Consider the following 22,270-nt stretch of genomic DNA (forward strand, 5'->3'; position numbering starts at 1 on the left):
TCTCTCTCTCTCTCTCTCTCTCTCTCTCTCTCTCTCTCTCTCTCTCCAAATTTAACAGAGAATTCCCAAGATCCTATGGGAAATACATAACCAAGATATGATTCAAACCTAGGTTTTCTGACTACCAATTCAGTGGTCTTTCCATTACATCATATTGTCTCCCAACCTCCAAATAACTTCTACCTATTAAAATAGGTATGAATCAAAAGGAAGGGTTGGGAGGGAGGGGCAGGGCACAGGGGATGATACCTTCTAATCACATTCAAGCTGTCTTCATTCTCTGAAATAAGGCACTGTGCAGAATTCCTCTTTTCTTCATAATCATGCATCACTTCAATCTGGAAGACATTTAAAAGTAATACAAATCAGCTTTAAAGCAAAAGCAGCTTACTAACTGAAGAATCACAGTCACACCACTCATTTCATTTTAGGTCTTAGTCTGAGACAGTAACATTCATTTTAATGACCTTTCTGCCTAAACATAAGTCATAAAATATCAACAGTCTGTAACTTCATGAAGCCATCCATGTTCAAGATTGGCAAACTAATAACCTGTGCTACCACAGTCAAACTCAGAACGTCCACTTTGTGACCTCCCTTTCCCCTTGATGCTGATAATGAACCTTCTATAATGAGAGAAAGTCACTTACAGTTCAGAGATAGTTAAATGACTTGCCCACAATCAGTCAGGCAGTAAGTGCCAGAGATAAGATTGAAACTCTTGGCTATAAAATGTATTAGCAACGATTCTTACTTTTGGTGCATTCTGATTTTTTCTTGACTTCTTCCCAGAAATAGGGAGATCAAAGGAGAATTTCAAAGGAGAATTAAAGTCCATCCCTTCAATAAAAATAAAGAAAATGTGAGAATCATTCATTTGACTTCAGTATGAATACTGAAATATGTATATATTCCATTAATCCTGCTTCAAAGATAATACTCAGAACAGTGAGGTGAAGAGGAATTGTTAAGATTTGGATTTGATCCTGTAGGGAATCAGAAACTTGCAGGCTATGTGAACTTTCTGGCAAGCTGTAGAAAGGTGTCAATTTCACACAATAATAGTACAATATCTTAGAGGCCTTTAAAAATGCTGAACAATCAGTAATCACCCTCACACAATCTCAACCTGCAGAAAGGCTTCCACTACTATTAGGACCGTCTTAAGAACGATTTGCAAAGGCAGGGAGCTTAAATAGTCAGAACAAACGCCCCCAAATGGCCAGCAGCTAGACCAGCTAAGGCTGGATTCTAGAAGTTTCCAATTCCCAGGTATAAGTGTTATGCTAATACTCAGGGAAAGAACAAATTTGGGTCCTTAAAAACAAATGGGAAACAATGGAATGGTTGTACTCTCTACACAACTATTTCGATTTTCATAAAAAGGTAAAGTTTCTGGGGTTTCTTCCAGTGCAGAAAGATCCTAAGGAATTGTCTGAGGTCCACAGATATTAAGTGAGGTCCCCAAGGTCATAAGACTAATAAGCATCTGAGGTGGAATTTGAACCAAGGTCTCCCAACTCTAAGCATAGCATTCTTTCCATTGTGTCCCATTAGCTGAATGAATATGTAAAGGATCTGTGATTTCATCAGCATTTTGGATTCACAGTATGAGTTCCCTCTACAACACAGATCACAACCCATCCATAACCAAGCACATCCATCCTAGACAATTACATGATAGTTGTATTAACCCTCCATCTTATCTCATTTGGCGATCTCATCAGCTCCCATGGATTCATCATCTTCATGAAGATGATTTTCAGAACTCTTCATGCACTGAAGAGTTGGACATCCCATTGCCTATTCAATATCTCAAACAGAAGTCCTATGGACATTTTAAACTTGTCATGTGCAAAACTAAACTCATTATCTTTCCCCCTGAAAATTTTCCCAGCTTCTGAACTTCTCTATTACTGTCTTAAGCACCACTATTTTCCAAGGAATCCAGGTTTCCAATCTAGGGTGTTACCCTTGACTCCTCACTCTCATTCATCCAGTAAGTTTCCACATCCTGTTATTTCTACCTTTACAACAGCTCTCATATATGTCCCCTTCTCTTTTCCGACAGAGCTGCCATCCAGGTATAGGCCCTCATCCTTTTGTGTCTCAACTACTGCAAATTCCCAGGCAGTCTCTCCCCACTCCAGTTCATCCTCTACTTACCTGCAAAAGAAATCTTTCTGAAGGGCAAGTCTGAACATGTCACTCGCCTAGTCAATAAACTTCAGTAGCTCCCTATTATGTCCAGAATCAAATAGAAAATCCTCTTTTTGGCTTCTGAAGCCCTTCCCAATCCAGTGTCTTCCTACCTCTCCAGTCTTCTAATACTTTCATCCCCTCCACATACTCTATGATCCAGAATCACTGACTTTCTTGCTGTTTTTTGCATAAATAACTCCATCCCCCAACTCCACACCTTTTATTGGCCATCCTTCCATGCCCAAAATGTTCTCTTTCTTCCAACTTCTTACTTTCCTGGTTTCCTTCAAGTCTCAGCTAAAATTCTATCCCTTCTTTAAGAGGCTTTTCCAGGCCCTCCTTAATGTTAGTACCTTCCCTCTGAGAATATCTCCAATTTAACCTAGATGTATCTTATTTGTAAACAGTTGTTTACATATCATTTCCTCCCTTAGAATATGAACTCCTAGAGAGGCAGGATTGTTTTCGCCACTTAATAAACATTTGTTGACAGACTGATTTTCTTGCCTAGGACTACACAAGCTAATAAGTGTCAAAGGTAGAATTTGAACCTAGGGCTTCCTAATTCTAAGCCACATACTCTATTACACCAAATCACTTTTATTCTCTTTATTTAAAGAAGGTTATACTTACTTGTAATAAAAACTAATTTCCTCAGGGAGTGTAAATGGGCCTTGCTCTATGAAAACCCAACAGACAGATTCAAAAGTACAACAAAGACAAATTAGAGAATAATTATTAGCTTTAAGTATGATTCTTTACCAATATGCTACAAATGGTTCCAGGGACAGAGATCTAATGCATATACATTCTTTTAGGAACTCTTCTATTGTGTAAAGCAAGATGGACTCAAACTATATTTACCTCTATTCATGACCACCCTCACTGGAAAGATGCTTCCAAAATTCAATGTAAATATATTTCATCTGATGCCAAACAACCCCAAATCAACTGATTTATTACGTTTGGGATTTGGGGTTGTTTATGTTGAATTGGTTGAATCAATTGACTCTCTGTGGTTTTGTGTAGACATTGCTTAACCTTGCCCAGAACTCCTTAAATAGTCCTCATTTATTATAGCGACAGGGAAGATCAAGACACAAACTCAGAAAAGGACAACAATGTCAAAACACCTATGGGCAAAACCGCAAAGAAAAACATGAAGTGGTCTCAAGTCCAGAAAGAACTCATGGAAGAGCTCAAAAAGGATCTTAAAAATCATGTAAGAGAGGCAGAAGAAAAACTGGGAAAAGAAATGAGAGTGAAGCAAGAGAATTAAGAAAAAAAGTCAACAGTTTAGAAAAAGAAAACAACTGCTTAAAAAGTAGACTTGGCCAAATGGAAAAGGAGATACAAGATAAGATAACACCTCTTCCCTTCTCCCACTAGAATGACCCTTGTGGTTAAGTATATTAAGCACAAGAATATTTTATTATTAGAATGGCCTAACAGACCATGGAGAATCATACAGTGTGTGTAAACAGGCTGTAACACATGGCTAAAAATGGCTCGTGCACAACTAGTGGGCCAAAAAAAGAACCATTTGAGGACATGCTTGAGTAACAAAGGAGGTGGGCCAATTATGGCAGGGGTAGCAAGTTGGATGACCCACTTATGACATTAGTATATACAAAATATTATGACCTAAAAGAAAGCCTGTTGGGGAGAACCTTGGGGAAGGAGGAGTTTAGGAGATCATGGAGAAGAATTGCACAGGATGAAAAGGTATGAATATGCTACAGTCTATACCAGAGGGGTACCCACATGGACAACATCCCAGATCCATCAAAGTGTTAAAGTACTGTCCTACTTCAAACCTGAGACAGATTTTTTTTTGCTAACATTCCTCCTGCCACGCTGACCTTTCTTGTCACGTAGTTGCCAGCCACATAGGTCTTTCTTGAAGCAACGTGAGCCACAAATGGCCAATATATCATCAATGGGAAGAAGATAGTCAAACTGCCGACATTCCCTTTGGAGCCACACAAACTGACCTAAGTTTTAAACCTAATTCATCTCTCTTAGTCACATGACTTCCAAGAAGATTACATGGCATACTAAAAGTGCTGTTCATCTACTGTCCAGAATCAAGAGTGCTATTTGGGAGAGAAATTTCTTTTTAATCTTAATGTCCTTAAAAATCCTACTACATCATGCTGCTTATTGACAGTATTTTTTAAAAATCTCACTAGTTTAGCATAAAGAAGCAATTCTACCATTTTTTTACTCTAGAGAGAAAAAAAGAAAAAGTACCAGAGGACTTTTGTTAAGTTTCTGAATATCAACTATGAAGGGAATAAGCAACATATAAAATGATCATGTAGTTAATTTATTAATAAATAGTTATTTAAAATCTAAAATGAGATTTCACCTGGAATAGTGGATAGAGAGTCGTTGGCCTTAGAATAAAGAAGAAATGAGTTCAAATCCCACTCTGACACATATTGGCTGTGTGACCCTAGACAAGTCACTTTAACTCTTGGTGGCCCTAGGCAAGTCTCTAAGCTTCCAGAACAGGGATCAATTTTCATTGGTAAAGGGGGGTTTCTTCACTGAAAGTTCCCTACACTAATTAAATCACAAGTCTAGTCCCCTCAAAATGTGCTAGCCACTGAAGGCAATATGAAGCCACATTAAGACAGAGTCCCTACTCTCAAGGAAATTACAGTTAAGCGGGAGACATAAGATGTTGAGACAAATAATCCTAATGCAAATTATTCTATATGAATAGGTTGCAGTGGGGGGTCATGAAAATCAAGTATGATAAAAGGTAGAATCAAAGATGGCTTCATGGATAAGGAAGCCTTTGAGCTGAGCTATGGAAGGATAGGGACAGCTCCAAATGGGAGCCCTAACTCCCATGTCATGTCACCATTATCTCAAGGGTTTTACCCAGTTCCTTTACCTACCAATGATTTCTGAACAGAGCCTATAGTGAGCTGAGGGTCTCCTTGGCCAAAAAGGCAGAATCTGAGTTTTTCCCCCTGCTGTTATAATATGGACCATTCTTGTCCATTGCTTAATTAGAAAGAAACATTATGTAGTACACTGTTATATTGCCAGTCTGAACTTGATTTAAAAAACAGGAAGTCAGCATGGCTGGTGTGTAGAACATGGGAGTCCTTTGATTGCAAGCACAAATAATAATGGGGAAAATCATTTATAAAAGTGCAATATGTATTCCATCAACCGATCCTTTGTAGTAGACATTGGAGGTTGTTACCTTTAATCAAAGCAAATACATGCACTGCTTCTTCCATCCTACCCCAGTTAAGGCTGAGTTCTAGATTTCTGGTTCTCTTAACACTTGAGATATATTCCCTTTTTTACTTCTTAAGAGAAAGCCTAGCCTTGTGGACACTGTGTTGAACTTAGAAGCAAAAGGACATGGATTTAAATTCTGCCTCTGACAAATGCTGGCTGTGTGACTGTGGGTACTTTTAGTGACCCCACAGTTTAAGAAGCACTGAAGGGGTCACGAGTGGAAAAAGTTTAAGAAGCCCTGCATAGCCTCTCCCAGTCTGAGGTAACACTCAAATTACTCTTTATTGTGGACGAATTTTACATTTCCTAACTGGTATACATGTTGTTTCTTTTTTTTTTTAATCTATGTTTATTCTGAACTTAACAAACACTCGAATAATGGACATTTCTGCAAAACATAGAACAAAAAAAGAACACATGAAGTTGCCTGTTTCTATTATATATAGTTTACTTTTTAAAAATATATATAATCCTTTCAATTTATAGCTTTCAGAGGTGTCCTGCTTTTCTGGGCATAGTTCTAGGCTTACCTCTCTGCATTTTTTTAAAAAGATGCCTCAATGGCCTCCTTTGAATTTGTGTTAACCTTATCTCTATGACCATCCACCCCCGTCATAAAAAAGAACAGCTCTTGTAAGATGCAATAAAAGTTGTTCTCCTCTCCACCCACAGTTCCTCCCACGAAAATAGGAACTCCTTGAGGAAAACATGTTTTCATATCTGTCTGTATCCCAAGTGACTGTCATGGTGCCTTGTACCAAGTAAGCATTTTACAATTGCTCCCTGAATTCTGTTGGGGGTAGAGTTTGTACTGGACAGCTGTTGAGGCCATCCGATGGCACAGAAATTCTGTGATTCCAAACTCCCCTCCTAGACTGTCACCTCCATAAAAACAGAGACCTCCTCACATTCTACTTTGCAAGTGATAGATAGCTCAAAAGAATAAATAAATGACTTCCTTTAACTCTTTTATTTTACTCCACTAGATATAATTTTTGAGGTGTCAGTCAGACCACCATTGCTAGATAGTGTAAGAGCTTCATGTTAGGGGCCTGAGTTACTTTCTATGGAAACTTTTCCTAAGTTAACTAATTGCTAACAAAGAAAAGCTACATCGGAGTGGGGCAGGGGGTGGAGAGGTGGAGGTAGGACAGCACCATTGCCAGCAAAATTCAGGAAAGCTTTGTTCAATTATGAAAAAACTACCCTAAGATCCTAGGTAGGGATTAAAAATTCTAATTAATTCAAGCACACTATTATAAAAATAAGATCGACAAAGTTTAAAGAGCAAGAAAAAAGAAGGCCAAATGACCAAGGGCTATTTCCCAAAGCTGAGGGAGGAACTTCAGGAAGGCAAAATCTGAGAGACAGAGACAGAAAGAGATAGAGAGTGACAGATAAAGACAGAGACACAGAGAAAGTGAGAGTAAGAGAGACAGAGAAAGAGACAGAGTGAGACAAAGAGACAGAGACAGACAGAGAGAGACAGAGTCCAAGGCTGGTCTCCACCAGTTTTACAAGGGCCTCAGAATTGAAAAGGTTACATCTCAACTGCAAAAACAAAGGACAGAAAATGGGAGTTCAAAAGCTCTGTCACTCAAGTCCAACCAAATCCTTCCTAGAGTATGAAGCTGCTGAGACAAGCCAGCCAATTCAATTACCAGCAGCATTTATCAGACATCTCTTGTGCTGGCATCAGTGATGCCAACAGCTTCCAAGCAGCCTGTACAAACCACAGAACAGGTTTTTTGGTGGGGGGGGGTGCTTTTTTTGCCAGGTGAAGTAAAGAATCCCAGTCTATTTTACTCCCTTGGTGCTTTCTAGCAGGTGGAGGGGTAGAAAAGGGGTGGAGAGGGCTAAGGGAGCTAAAAGATCTCAGGTTAACATGGCCATGGACTAATAAACTTATTTATAGGCTCATTTGCCAAGCCCAGGCCTTGAGATTTGGTAGCAGGAAATCTTTGTAGTAGATAGACCCTTGAACTAGGAGTCATATGACCTAGGTTGCTGCTCCAGGCTCCATGTGACCTCGGACCTCAGTTTCAGTTGGAAAACATAAAAAAAGTGTGTCCAATTCACTGGGCTCTGCTGGAAAGAGCAGATGTGACTGGATGTGACCATACTTTATAAACTCTGAGGCACTATATAGCCATTAGGGACTAGCCCAATTATCGATCAGTTTCTGATCAATGACAGCCTTGCAATCTTTGTGATGTGATAACATGTTGTTCACTTTCAAACACTCTTCATTCCAGTAAACTCTCTGGATTTTTTAGTCTAAGGGAAGGGCCATATTGCACAAAAGCTATCACCTCCTTATTCCTGGAATCTAGGTCTCTCATAAGGCATCCCTAAAGACCATTTGCTTTTATTTTTGACAGTTTACAGTCCACTATAACCTCCAGATCTTTTTCTGGCAAACTACTGTCTAACTGTACCTCTCCCATCTTGTACTTATAAACTTGATTTTTGGAACTGATGTTTAAGACCCTATTTATTCATATTGAATGTCTGCTTATCACAGTTACCCTAACATACTAGCTTATCAAGTTCTATTTGCTCCTGACTCAATCGTCCCGTGTGTTAGCTATGCCTCCCCACGTTGTGGCATCTGCAAATCTGATATTCCAATGATTGTATATACACTTGGTATTCACTTGCTTGTTTACATGTCATGATCATCTAGCAGAATGCTGGCTCGTTGGGGGAGGGACTGACTAGCAGAGGACCCAGCTCAGAGCAGTTGCTTAACACATGTTTGAGATGGACTGAATTGAATAGACAACTATTTAAACAAAAATTGAGGAGTTCCATGGTTCAGGATCAGAGAATGAATGAATGAATCACAGAAACATTTTTAGAAGGGGAAAAAGGCATCTGTGCTAAGAAGTTAGCAAGAGGTAGTAATAAGCAGAGGACAGGCCATTTTACCGTGTTTGGGTGAGAACAGCGTCGATTTGGATCTGCCTGCGTGTTCGGGCCGGGGCGTCACAAGTTGCATGGGCCGGGAATGCCTATCTGCCAGCTTCTTGAAACAAGCCTGCCGGTTATGGAACATGCTGCGAATGCTTTCCAGCTTGACTTGGACAACCTGAATCTGAGCCTGCAGAGCGCAAAATGAGATGCCGGATCAAGGACTGGATGGAAATCATCAGCGAAACGAAGGCCCCCCAAACTCTATTGCCTCCCCAGAGAACAGAACAGCACGCACCAAAAGGAGGAATTTCAATTGAGGGCTTAAGATATGTCAAGTCGGAAACCTTGAGGAAAGTAATGTAAAGCAGATTAATGTAGTAAAGCCTCGTCATGGCTACAAAGCCACAACTCTAACACCTCCGAGAGGGAGCCAGTGACCCTGAGAAGGCTGGTGCAGACTCAGCGAGAGGCAGAATAGGCTTGTCAGAGAAGTCTTAGCCCTTAATTTCAGAGAAAACACACAAGTCTTCCCTTCCCAGTCTGGAAAAGTCAATGTACCTCTTCAATGTGAGCAGCTGACTCCTTTCCAAGTAAGATCAAGGCCCTGAGTATATAAACTACCTGAACCTCAGTTTCCTAATCCATAAAATGAGGGGCAGAAGTGGACTAGATGGCCTCTGACACCCCTTCTGGTTCTAGGTCAGTTTATGGAATTGTCAAAAACCAGCAGCAATTCGAGCTCTGAAGTGTACATACAACAGCCCTGCCCAAGCTCAATCGTCAGTCACCAAAGGGAGAAAAGCTTTCTTTCTTTTTGTCCTGGCCTGACTCCTCTCCAGAGTAGCTCAAATTCAACAGCTTCAGTCCCTACTAGGAAAGAAGTCAGCTGCCCACATTTGGGCCTCAGTGGCAGCTGAGTCACAGATACTTTTGTCTCTAATTTGGAGTATAGCCTGCTTGGCCCTGACACACCTCTCAGAACCAAAAGGCTCCATCGCCCTCTCTCCTCTGAAGATCATTTTCTCTAATTATGTTTATGAGCCTATGTGTGACCTTGGGCAAGTCACTTCAATCTCTCTGGGCCTCAGTTTCCTCATTTGTAAAATGGAGGGAGCAGGCTTCATGGTCTCCAGGTCCCTTTGAGCTCCACAGTGATGATCCTACTGAAGAAGGCAGCCTCGGAGCAGCCTGGCCAGTGCCCTTTCTGACTGCACATACCATACCTTGAGTTCGGGAGTCAAAATGACCTCAAATTCCCGCTGTAGGACACGAGGATCATACTTTAAATTGGGGAGAGTCACATCAAGGAACTTCTCGATGTCATAAAGAGCTCTCTGAGCACCTTCTTTTGCCTGGCATTTATCCATCGGCTGATTAGCAAGGAGATAGGCCCCCTCATCACAGCACAGGAGAGCCTGGCAGGGAGAAGCGAAGCAAGATTGAACATATCCATCCATTAAGGCAATAAGGAAAATGAACACGGCAATGGCATCTGTTCCACATTTCTGCTCCGTGTCGCATATTTTACTTAAATCAATAATGGAAATAAAAGACACCTGGCCAAAAAAAAAAAAAAAAGCCAAGTCTTTATGTAAATGATGCAAAGCGATAGAAGACAGGAATGAAGGCTTCCCAGGACTAGATTCAGCCTCAGAACTTACAAAGCTCTTGGTGAGCTGGTTCATGGATAATGGCTAGCACTGCAGCAGCGCCCCCTGGAGGGACTGTGCCTATTGATCACTGGGAAAATGGGGACCAAACCCACCAGGCAGTGAATGGGATTCTAAACGCCTTGGTTTTCAATAACAAAATCTATTGGTCAAGTCCCTCTTGTTCACAAGGTGCAGAAGGGAGACACAAAGTTTAGATAAGGCATGGTCCCTCCCTTCATGTAGCTTACAGGCTAGAGCTGCAATACAAATAGCTAAGATATATAATATTGGATGATGATCAATGAGAACTAACGGAAAGCACTACTTAAACCTTAAAGTCCTATATAAATGCTAGTGGTTATCATTGTTAGTGACTGGACCTGTGATCTCACCGGTACAGGAGACTTCCTCTACCAATGCAGGCACTTAAGAGTCCTAGATGCTGGCCTAGAAGTTGAGTGACTTGCCCAGGGTAACACAGCCAGTACAGAGACAGCACTTGAACCCAGATCATCCTGATACCCAGAGCTATACCAAGGATCAAAAAACTATGACCCACTTTTTGTTTTTTGTACAGCCCACAAGAAAAGAATGATTACTGAGTATTTACACTATTATATACCGTATTGCCTCTCATTCTTGTTAAAGAGCGTGAAATGACATAATACATGGGGTACTGGGGGAAGGGCTTTATCATGAGGGCGATTGAGGAAGATATAATGTAGGGTGTTTATATTTCACCTGTGATTTAAAGAGAGCTGTGAATTCAACAATCCAAGAGCAGAGAGAGGACATTTCAGGTACAGCAGCCAGTGTGAGCGAAGACCAGATTTTGAGAATCCAAGACCTGTCCTAGGAGCAAAGTGCTATCCAGTTTAGCTGGAGAGAAGCATTATGAAGGGGAGAAATAGGAGAAAAGGCTAGCAAGATTGGGTGAGGCAAGAGTGAGGAGAGTTTTGAATGGCATGGAGAGTAACCTGAATTCTACTCAGTGGACAATAGGGACGACTTCTGAGCTGAGGTCTGGCATGACGGGATCTACGTGGTAGCAGTCTTCAGGATGCTTTCATGGGAAGGAAAGAAAAGCAGATTGGACAATATAATCAATAAAATACCAGTGACAAAAATAGAAATCGAGGTCAACAATGGAACCACAGGTAGACATAGTGAAATCAGAAGGAGGGATGATCTTAAGGGAGAAAGAGACTTGGGATGCACAAAAGGAACAAGATGGAGGAGCAGAATTGGAGTTTGGGGAAGGAAGTGGACATCAAATATTAAGAAAACATATTTATATGTGGAAATCCAGGCTCCAGGAGAGGGGAAGCCTGATGGTGGGGGAGCATTTGGGAGAAGAACAAAAGAGAAAGAAATAAAAGTGACATTGTCCTAAGTAATACAAACCACACAGACAGAAAGCAGCAACAGATCACAAGACTGGCAAAGAGGCATGATATAGTGGTGATGAGGGCCTTCAATTATTTGAACATCTGCTGGAGTCCTCCCTCTGCCAAAAGGAGTTAGATAATCATTTCTTGGCTTGCCTTAATGATCATTTCATCCTTCAAAAGGTGAAGGAAGCAATAAGGGGAATTGCTGTTCTGGACTAGATTCCCACAAAAAGAAACTGGCTGCTAAAGGAGAAATGATGGAAAATTGGGGATGGGGTCAGAGGGGGCAGTGCAGAGCAGGTGATCACTTCATTTTAGGATTTGTGATCCAGTAGGATCGGAAAGATGATTCCAGACTGCGATGCATTGTCCTTTTGGGGAGGGCAGATCTCAAAGAGGTTAGAAAAACCTCACAGAGTCAATTGTATGGAGAGCTGTTGGAAAACCTAAAGCCCTGTATAAATATAAATTATTTTTATTCTTGTTATCATTAGGATCCCAGGGACTAGAAAGCCATTTGGACTAGGGGGATTGGAAGCTCTCAACCACGTTCCGGGGTATTGAAAGAGACAACAGAGAGACTGCAGAGAAAGGTTTCAGAGCTAAAAGAAGGACAAATATTGCACAGATTTTCTCAAAAATGCAAGATTTAATTCTGCAAACTATAAGCTAGTGAGATTGACTTCAACTTGTGGTGTTTTATTAGAGATGGTCAGCAAACAAGAAGAAAGGGAAGCAGTGAACACCTTGAGCTAGCAAGGCTTCGTGAACAGGTCATGCCAGACTAACCACATTTCCTCTGGTACCCAGGCTGCCATACTAGTAGATCTGGAGAAGGCTGTAGATACAGTCGGTCTATATTTCATCAAAGCGTCTGATAAAGTATCTCCTGCTGCTTTGTGGACAAAATGGAGCAATGTTAGCTAGAAAGGAATATAGTTGGGTGGTTTCAGAACTAACTGAATGAGTAGATGCAAAAAGGACCCATTGGTTGGCTTGGAAAGAGGTCTCCAGTGAAGTGGAGTGCCCCCAGTTGTCTGGGCAGGGTCCCATGTGGATTAATATTTTTTAACCAATAAATTGGATGGAGGCATCCATGGCAAACGCATCAGATTTTCAGTTGAGACAAAGCTGGGTAAGATAACCACCACGATGAATGATAGAGAACACGTGTAAAACAATCTCAACAGACTGTAATGATGAGATGAATCTAATAATCAATCAATTGTGTACTGATTAATTGATTAATAATGTGAAATAAAAAGAATCAATGCAAAGTTATACACCTGAGGTCAAAAAAACAATGTTGGAGGAGAAGATGGGAGAGTCATGGATAAATTGTAGTCCCGAAAAAGATCTTTGAAAAGGTTTTGGTAGACTGATAATTCGACGAGAGATTGCATTCAGAAGGACAGAACATCCAGGAGTAAGGGGTAAAGGTCCTGCTGCATTTTGTCCTGATGTAACCATGTGTGGAGTATTACATTGGGTTCTGGATGTCACAGGCTAAGCAGCAGAGCGTTCAAAGAAGGGCAACTAGGCTAGTGAAAGGACTTCAGATCATGGTACGTGAGGATTCTTTGAAGCAACTAGGGAAATTTTGTCCAGAAAAGGAATCGTTCTTCTTGGCCCCAGAGTAACTTGCAATGAATTCAAGTTATAGAGGGACAGATCCAAGCTTGGTATCAGGGAAAATGCCCGAAAAGTAAAGTTGTCCCAAAGTGCAATGGGCTACATTGGGAAGTGGAGAGTTTCCCCTAACTAGAGATCTTCAAGTAGAGTCTGGATGACCACTTGGTGGGGTACATAGTAGAAAGGATTCTTGACCATGTATGGAGGAGGCCACAGTCTCCTCATCCATAAAATGAGGAGATTGGAGCAGATGGCTCCCAGGGGTCTCTATTCTCTAAAGCTATTTCTACAACCCTTTGGAACCATAAAGACAGCTATCATCTGCATTCCCTATATCTTCTCTTCTCTAGGCTAATTATTCACAGTTCCTACAATGGATCCTCATGTGGCATGGACTCAAGGCCCTTTGCTATCTGAGCTGGAGTTGGACTAGGTGGTCTCTGACATTTCTTCTGATTCTCATATTCTAGAATTCATGATAATGAACTTGGTTTTAGATACATTCCGTTGAGCTACCTGTGAGACAACAAGGTAGACATGTCACATAAGGAATCTAGAAGGATGTGGTATCTCCCTCCAATTAGGATGTAAATGCCTTAAGGGCAGAGACTATCTTTGCTTTTGTATTTCTAGTCCCACTGTTTGGCACACAGTAATCACTTAATAAATAATTTTCCATTCCATTCATGCATTCACTTTGCACCTTTGTGAGTTACTGGCACATAGGACAGAGTTGAGTTCACAAGGGTGAATGAGCTTGCTCTCAGAGATGACCCAATTTCTCAGAATGCTCACTACCTGGCGTAGCCGATTCTGGAGCTCTAAGGTCTTGGTAAGCTTCTTCTCTTTGGCTTTCAGCTCTTCGGACAAGACATCTGTTTGGTGTCTTAACTCATTGCACCTCTGGCAAATTAAGTCAACGGCATAATGGTGATTGGCTGCAAGCTGGTGCCCATGCAATATCTGGAGCTGGGCCTTCCCAATCAGCTCCTGGGGTAGAGTAAGAAGCAATAATTCTCAAGCCCCAGTAGTCAACTGTGGTCAGCATTCTTTCCCCTGGCATCATGCTACCATCAAGGAAATGGAACACCTGGGGTAACATTGACCCATTGTCCATCCTTACCAAGCACCCAAGCTTAGAAGGTTGCTCTTTATTAGGATCACTTTCACAGATATATTTGGCACAGCTGGTGCCCACTAGAGGAAACAGTCCATTCCACTCCTACATGGCTGCTTCCTGTTGTAGCTCCATTCCCAATTGGCCATTTCCCCCATATCCAACAAGGTCATAAAAATCAACAATCCTTCTGTGGCTGGACAGAAGGTGGAGCTAGATAATTCTGTTGAAGTGCGCTAGGAGAAAAAAATACCTGCTTAGTCCCACCCCAAACATTTATTCCATTTCACTAGCAGGAGGGTAAGGGTTAGGAGCTGAAGACATAACTTTACCTTAGCCATCTCATCCAAGGTCCCCAACTCTGTGAGCCTTTGCTTCACATCTACCACGTTGTCTCCAGTACTGGGTATGGTGGCATGCTGGTTCATTAAGAATTCAATGGCATCCTTAAGCTAAAGGTATGGAGGAAAGAGTTGGCTGACATGTACAAATTAAAAGGTACTTTCCTTTCTAGTTAAGTCTCCTAGAAAATATGATCTTGTAAATATCAAGAAGGAAAAACATGCCCAAAAGGAAGAAAGGTTTTACAAGCACAACCATAATAATATAATAGAAGCCATTTTGACAGTCCTTTCTATATATTCATATCTCCTGTGATCCTCCCAATTAGCCTCTGAGGGAGGTATTAATACACCCATTTGCATCGATGAAGCATCTGAGGCTTTGAGAGATGATATCACCTGTTCAGGGTCACCCACTTTGTAAATGTCAAAGTCTGGATTCAAACCTGGTTCTTCCCAACTCCATGTCAGAATCCCATTAGATGTGACTGGGCTTATAAAAACTGTTTAAATGGAGACACTCCCTGTCCTGACAGATGACAGCACTGATATGAATAAGCACCGATAAGGCAGGAAGAGAAAAAGAGCATATGATGCTGTCAGTGGATCACATTTAAAGAGAGCTCTGCTGTTCGAAATAGCTTCCCTAGAACTTTCCCCCATTTTCCTTTTTCTGCTCCCTAAGCTCAAGCAGGATAACAATACTTCCATTTCCAGTTTCATGAGGTAAAAGGTACTGGATTTGGAGTCAGAGATCCTGAGTCTCGGTCCAGTATCTGGTACCTGCTAAGTATGTAACCCTGGGCCATAAAGTGAGGAGATTCGAGAGGATGGCTCCATCAGGGGTCCCTCTCCTCTAAGTTATGTTTCTACAACGCTTTTAAAACCTTAAAGACATCACCTGCCTTCCCTAAGTCTTCTCTTCTCCAGAACTGAATACAATCCCCCAGATGTGGGAAGAATGTAGAAGAGGACAGTGGGACCTATCACCTCCCCATTCCTTGAAATGAAGGCCAAGATCACGTTAGCTTTTCTGACTACTGCATCACCCTGCTGCCTCATGTGGAGCTTCCAATCCACTAACACCTTCAAGTATTTTTTAGATAAATTGCTGGCTAGCCATGAACCACCCTCATCTTTTTTTTTTGAGGTTGACTACTCCTTGAGTCTGACCATTAATAGCAAAAAGAAGATAGATCAAGTATTAGGCTTGGATCCAGGAAGATCTAGATTCAAATTCCACCACACATGTTTAAGAGCCATGTGACTCAGAGCAAAGCTCTCCACCTCTCTGAGCTTCAATTTCCCCATCTGTAAAATGGGTATTATAATAGCATGTATCTCACATAGTGGTCACACAAAACATAGTAGAAGATGTACAGAAAGCCCTTTGCAAACCTTAAGGTGCTATAAAAATACCACCCGTTACTAATTATTCAACCTTTTTTGGAAATATCTAATTTTTCTTTCAATAAACTTCACATCTCTCTTTTTTTTACTGCTGGGATAGAGAAACTTTTAAAAATGCATTGAACCACTATGTTTGCTTACAAATCTGGAAAAACCCAATGACACAAGGTGCTGTGATACCAAATTATCTCATTGAAAATGCCTAAAATCTCCCTAGAGAAGAGCAATAAGGTTAACATACCTCTAGGAAATCTTGTTCAAATTTCCAGAGCTGTATATACTGATCCATCTTGAGTTGGTGTTTGTCCCAAAATTCATCAAAGGCCATCTCCATCTCGTGCAGCTGAGCAAGTAATCTTGACAAAGCAAAGTCCAAAGATGATTAGAGTGTGCATGTGTGTGTGTGTATGAAACACTCATTTTCCAGAGACAGAATTTGACTCAGCAACTAAGAAGTAGGGGCAAAGCTCCAGCCCACAATGCCCCACAGAGATAGAAAACCAGAAGACTTTCCAGGACCTCCTGTGACAGTTAAATGTTAACACTAAAAGAGACCTTAGAGATCACCTAATCTAGACCCTTATTTAACAGATGGGGAAAGTAAGGCACTGAGCTGGAATGGGAATTCAGGTGCCACATCCTGCTGCATCAGGGACAGTTTGTCATAAGAATCACCAGTAACGTCCACTAGTAACATGTGGAAGGTTGGGGGGTACAGCCAAGAAAACCTCTCTACTTAGGAAAGCAGGGCAGAAGAATCTGACTTTCCCCTCAAAATGATAACAAAGCTGTCCTCTTCACAGTAAAGTCCCTGAGGGCAGGGACTGTTTTGTTTTTGTCTCTGCATCCTAGATGTCTCTGTACAGTAGTACAGTGTCTGGCATACATTGTGTGCTTAATAAATGCTCATCAAATGGAACTGAATTTAAAAAAAACAGGGTACTAACCTATTAACAGTTTCCCAATCTCCAGATTTTTCTTGAGGAGGTTCCTCATTTGATTCTTTGGTGTTAGGCACTTCAAAGGTCCTCAGCAACATGTCTCCTTCTTTCGTAACACTCATAATCTCTTCCTGGAAAAGAATAAGAGCCTCAAGTTTATCAATGCAAATCTTGCCTCCATTTAGTCACAAGGATATATTCTTGAAGCAAAATAGAAAGGAAAACCAAACTACTGTAATAATTTGGCTCTCTAGAGGCTAGTTAATTTCCACCTGTAGAAAGTAGCCTACTCCATATTCTCGGACAAATCCTGGTCAAAGGCAACCAGTGACTCAAGGTTAAGTCAGCCTCACTCATAGCCCACTACCCTAATTCTAATAAGTGCACCTTCATTACAGCAACAGGTCCCTCTTTTGTCCTTCTATCCAAGAAGCAATGCTTGGTATCCTAGCTCTCTTGAAGATGTTTGACCTTGATAGTGAGAATATCCTAAAGTCTGAGCTTTTTCCTGATTTCCTATTCATTATTCCAAACTGCCTCTCAATAGTATTTATATCATCCTTAATAACTAAAATTAAAATAATGACTTCACTTTGTAAAAGGAAGCACTACTACCCTTGACAAATTCACACACACACACATACTCTCTCTCTCTCTCTCTCTCTCTCTCTCTCTCTCTCTCTCTCTCTCTCTCTCTCTCTCTCTCTCTCTCTCACACACACACACACACACACACACACTGTTCTACCCCACCCTGCCAGAAAATTTGACTAGCCAGGCTTTCCATTCAGCCTGCTTTCTGAAAGAGCTTACAGTACAGCTACTGTAGGGTATATGTTTGGGAAGATCCTTAAACATAGAGTAACAAGATTTCTACACTGATGTATTAAATGGCATCTCCCCAGGAGCCATAAACTGTACCATCAGTAGCCTTCTTGAAAGCAAGCCTCCAGACTCATAAACTTACTAGCAATGTGACCCTGGGCAAGTCACTTAACCCCAATTGCCTCTTAAAAAAAAAGAAAGAAAGGCTCTGAGGCCTAGTGTCTCATTTAAAGTGGACTCTGGCTGAATATTGTGTTCATGATACTCAGTCAACCTCCTCAATCAAGGACAGAAGTGGCCTGCCCTACAGGGTTAAGTCCATAGAAGAGAAGGCTCTTTCACTGTGTCTGTTTAGTCTAATGGCTCAACAAACATTTATTAAGCACACACTATGTGCCAGGCATATAGGTGACACAGTGGATAGAGTGGCAGGCCTGGAGTGAGGAAATCCCAACTAGGACACAACTAAAATTACTAAACAATGTGTGCCACACATAACAACAATCACTGCCCTCAGGGAACTTCCATTCTCTTAGCAGTTAACATTACATATACATTGAAAGTGTGTATAAGGTAGTTTTGAGAGGGAAGTGCCAACAACTGGCCGAGATTAGGGAAGAACTTGTGTTGGAGGAAGCATCTGAGCTGATCCTTGAAGGGATGTTGGGACTCCAAAAGAGAAAAATGAGGAGGGAGTACAATCTAAGCCTGGTGTGCAGCCTATGCAAAGGCAGGGATTTGAGAGATGGAAGATCATAAATAGTGAACAAGTAGGCTATGTTAGTAGGAACGTAGATTGAGTGAAAGCAAGTGATAAAAAACTAGTCTGGCAAACTGAGTTGAAGCCAGATGGTAAAGGGCTTTAAATGACAAACAGAAGTATGCCTCCAAAGACAGAAGCAGGGACCTATCTGGAGTAGGTGCCACGTTTACCAATGATGACTGCTTCAGTGGCCTCCTATTTAAGAAGTAGCATTTATGGGGCGGCTAGGTGGTGCAGTGAATAGAGCACTGACCCTGAGTCAGGAGGACCTGAGTTCAAATCCAGCCTCAGACACTTAACACAAAAACTAACCGTGTGACCTTGGGCAAGTCACTTAACCACAATTGCCCTCTAAAAAGCAAAAAAAAAAAAAAGAAGTAGCATTTACAAAGCATTTTCAGGTTTGCAAATCACTTTATACATGCTATCACATTTGAGTCTCATAACAACTCCAGGAGATAGGTGTTATTATTATTAATTTTATTCTCATTTTACAGATGAGGAAATTAAGGCTAATACAGGTTAAGTGACAAGGCTCACCTAGCCAGTAATTATCTGAGGCAGAATTTGAACTCAGGTCTTCCTGACTCTATTTCTAACACTATCCACTATAGCACTAAGTAAACAAGATAAATTAAGTACAAGAGAAAGAGAAACTATTAACCCAGCATTACTTTCTCTAAATCTCTGAAGAACATAATGACCACAATGCCAATGTTCATAGTCTAAATTTCCAAAACATCACCTTCCACCCTAAAATCTAAAAGATTGTCTATAATAGGGAAGAATAATCTGAAACCGGAATTAGTTAAATGACCATTCAAGGTTTCTGCTAAGTTTTATGAATCTTGGAATCTCAGTGCTAGAGGAAATCTTTTGCTGTTGTTTTCCAGTTGTGTCTGACTCTTCTTGACCTCATTTGGGGTTGTCTTAGCCAAGATACTGGAGTGGTTTGCCATCTCCTTCTCTAGTTCATTTTATTGATGAGGAAACTGAGGCAAACAGGGTGAAGTGACTTGCCCAGGGTCACACAGCTAGTAAGTGTCTGAGGCCAGATTTCAAGTCAGGTCTTCTTGACTGCAGATCTGGTGCATTGGCCCCTGCAGCGCCACCTAGCTGCCTAGAGGAGATCATAGAGAATATCTAATCCCACTCTCTCTTTTTACATATTAACAAACCAGGCTGAAGAGGTAAAACATTTACCCAACATCACACAGGGCTCACACATTGAGGCCTACATATTTCCCAATACCAGCATTTTTTCTAAAGCAAATCCAAACCCAGGTCTTTCTGACTGCTTTTCTAGCACTCTATCTTCAAATTATTTTGTATTATTTTGCATATACTTTTTCTGACTTAATTAGTATACATATTGGGTCTGTCCAGCGTAATGTAAGCTCCTTGACAGAAAGGACTACTTTGTTTTTGTATGCCTACAGTACATAGTAATGTAATTGACTTGCTATTCAGTATGTCACAAAAAATAGGTCATAGAGACAGAAGGAAGGAGGCGGGGGAGGGAACAGGTAATCTTTAACAGAAGGGACATCTACTGTCTTTACAAAGAAAGGAAAACCATGGCACCAATGGAATGGTCTATTCTACTAGCATTACCTTCAACTGAAAGTATTTTTCAGTACGGATTGTCAATAGTTGTTCAATGGAAAAAACGTCATCCGGCAATTCAGTTTCAGCCAACTCGGTCCCAAAGGACTGCAATATCTGTGCGATTTCCTTCACAGTTAGGGCAAAATTTTCAATAGCCTGTAGAATATTATGTAATATATAAATATATAATATAGAAATAAAATAATAATATAAAGGACATGGTTAAGTCAGGTCCAGTATGATTATCAGAACAGCTTTGCCAACACGCTTCATTCTTCCTCTACACATGATAGTAATATGTGTGCTCCCAATGGAAGCCCTGGTTTCTCAAGCGACTAACTCTTTGACTCTGTAAACAATACAAAGGCTAAGCAGAAGCTAAACATCATGAGTTCCTCTTCCAAATATCTTTCCTTAAATATTCCAAATTTTGGTAGTTTTATTATTTGAATACTTGAGAAAATTATCATTCTATGAGACAAGGTACATGTTTAGTGACATTGTATCAAAGTATGGCCATACATTGTTTCTTTAATCTTTTAAATCCTGCACTCAAGGAACAGGTTTTCTTTTATCCTAAAGTAATGCTTGAAGGAGAATAAGAATAATAATAACTAAAATCTATGTAGGGCTTGAAGGTTTACAAAATACTTTCCGTGCATTAGTTCATTCACTGTCCCAATAAAACTTTTTAGGGTGGATGCCATTACTCTCCTCATTTCAAGGATGAGGAAACTGAGGCTCAGAGAGGTTAACTCACTTGGCCAGGGTTGCATAACTAGAGGCAAGATTCAAATCCAGGTCTTCCTAACTCAAGCCCAATCTTATATCTAGTCCCCTATGCAGCATGAAGGGCAACTGAGCCTCATTTCTCATCTCTTCTGGATAAAACATGAATCCCAGACACTAATAAAACAAAGTCACAAGGGGAAAACTCTGGACATCTGGGTTCTGAGTTTTGGTGACCATTTTTACAGAGATTATACTTATATTCTTCTCTCTGTAGTATAAAAAATGATGTGTTCCACCTTGCCTACAAGAAAGTAAGGGAGAATTGGGGGACAGATTGGGGGAAGGGGGTCAATATGCTTGCCATCTTGGAGTGGGGGTAGGGAAGAGATGGGAAGAAAATCTGTAACTGAAAATCTTTGGGAAATGAATGTTGAAAACCAAAAATAAATTTTAAAAAATGATTTGTAAGCTTTAAGGTGCTAGAGAAGACATTTGTATGGAGGCCAAAAAACGATACCAGTCACCCCAGGTTGTAAGCACCCTGGGACAAAGCCCCATTCAGCCAGCTCTAATTATGGTTTTGCACATGAAATTAACCCATTCTACCCCTCTCACCCCTACACATCCATGTGAAAAGAATAAATTACAGAAGCTGCTTCAGAGGCCTCATGATCACCTTTTAGTTTAGGGCTGATGCCCTAGATCAAAAGGTTATGACATGGGGTTGATGGGATCCATAGAGAGATTTCACAGAATCAAGAAATTTTTTACATTTTAATATTTGTGTTTCAATATCATTGGATTCCTTTGTAACCCCCTGCAATCCCACTTTATGCATCTAAAGACATTCTGAGAAGGAGGGGAGGATGGTCCATAGGTTTCCCCCAGACTGCTAAAGGAGTCAAGGACACAGAACAGCTCCAAATCCCAGCTCTCCGTGGACTTACTGTTCTGAAGATAACCCATTTACTGTGACAGTATTCCAAGGTGCCGCCAAACTCAGGGGTTAGCTGCTTCTCGTCAATGTAACTCAGTAAGTCACTGACAGAACTTAGCATTACAACCTGTCAGGACAAGAAACACCATGCCATTAACCCTCCTTTGACTGGAGTCCCCAAAGGAATGTGGAAAACAACATTTCACATGGGCTTTTTTTTTTTCAGCAAAAAAATTTTTTTCTAAGCTCTCTCTCTCTCTCTCTCTCTCTCTCACACACACACACACACACACACACACACACACATGCACACACACACCCTGCCTTAATTCATTGCTTTCTTAAGGCAATATAAGTTTTTATTTTATAAAAAACATTCCTCTGTGAAACAAGATTAATCGCCATAGAAACCCATCAAACACTTAAATCTCCTTCATCCAAAAGCATAACATTATCAAAGATGAGGTTTCATAAAGAGGTGCTAGAACCCAAGGGATACCTGTATATGAGAGCCCTAATTAGACAAAACCTGGGGAAGG

At 40.8% G+C, this 22,270-nt stretch overlaps 1 protein-coding gene across 1 annotated transcript in view; it reads right to left on the reverse strand.

Annotated features, from left to right (window-relative positions):
• MCF2 (MCF.2 cell line derived transforming sequence) overlaps window positions 1-22,270 on the reverse strand; it is a 145,439-nt gene that overhangs the window by 32,689 nt on the left and 90,480 nt on the right. Inside the window, exons 6-15 of the mRNA XM_069074165.1 lie at window positions 21,742-21,858; window positions 20,069-20,218; window positions 16,873-16,997; window positions 16,167-16,281; window positions 14,507-14,626; window positions 13,856-14,047; window positions 9,606-9,797; window positions 8,398-8,569; window positions 755-840; window positions 250-338 (exon numbers count right to left, since the gene is read on the reverse strand). Coding sequence (XP_068930266.1) covers window positions 250-338; window positions 755-840; window positions 8,398-8,569; window positions 9,606-9,797; window positions 13,856-14,047; window positions 14,507-14,626; window positions 16,167-16,281; window positions 16,873-16,997; window positions 20,069-20,218; window positions 21,742-21,858 — 1,358 coding nt within the window. The remainder of the gene's footprint in view (window positions 1-249; window positions 339-754; window positions 841-8,397; window positions 8,570-9,605; window positions 9,798-13,855; window positions 14,048-14,506; window positions 14,627-16,166; window positions 16,282-16,872; window positions 16,998-20,068; window positions 20,219-21,741; window positions 21,859-22,270) is intronic.

The sequence above is a fragment of the Petaurus breviceps genome, unplaced genomic scaffold, assembly GCF_028583685.1.
Source record: "Petaurus breviceps papuanus isolate PSGF00001 unplaced genomic scaffold, PetGlider_PUasm1.0 90881, whole genome shotgun sequence".
In the NCBI taxonomy this organism is placed as follows: domain Eukaryota; kingdom Metazoa; phylum Chordata; class Mammalia; order Diprotodontia; family Petauridae; genus Petaurus; species Petaurus breviceps.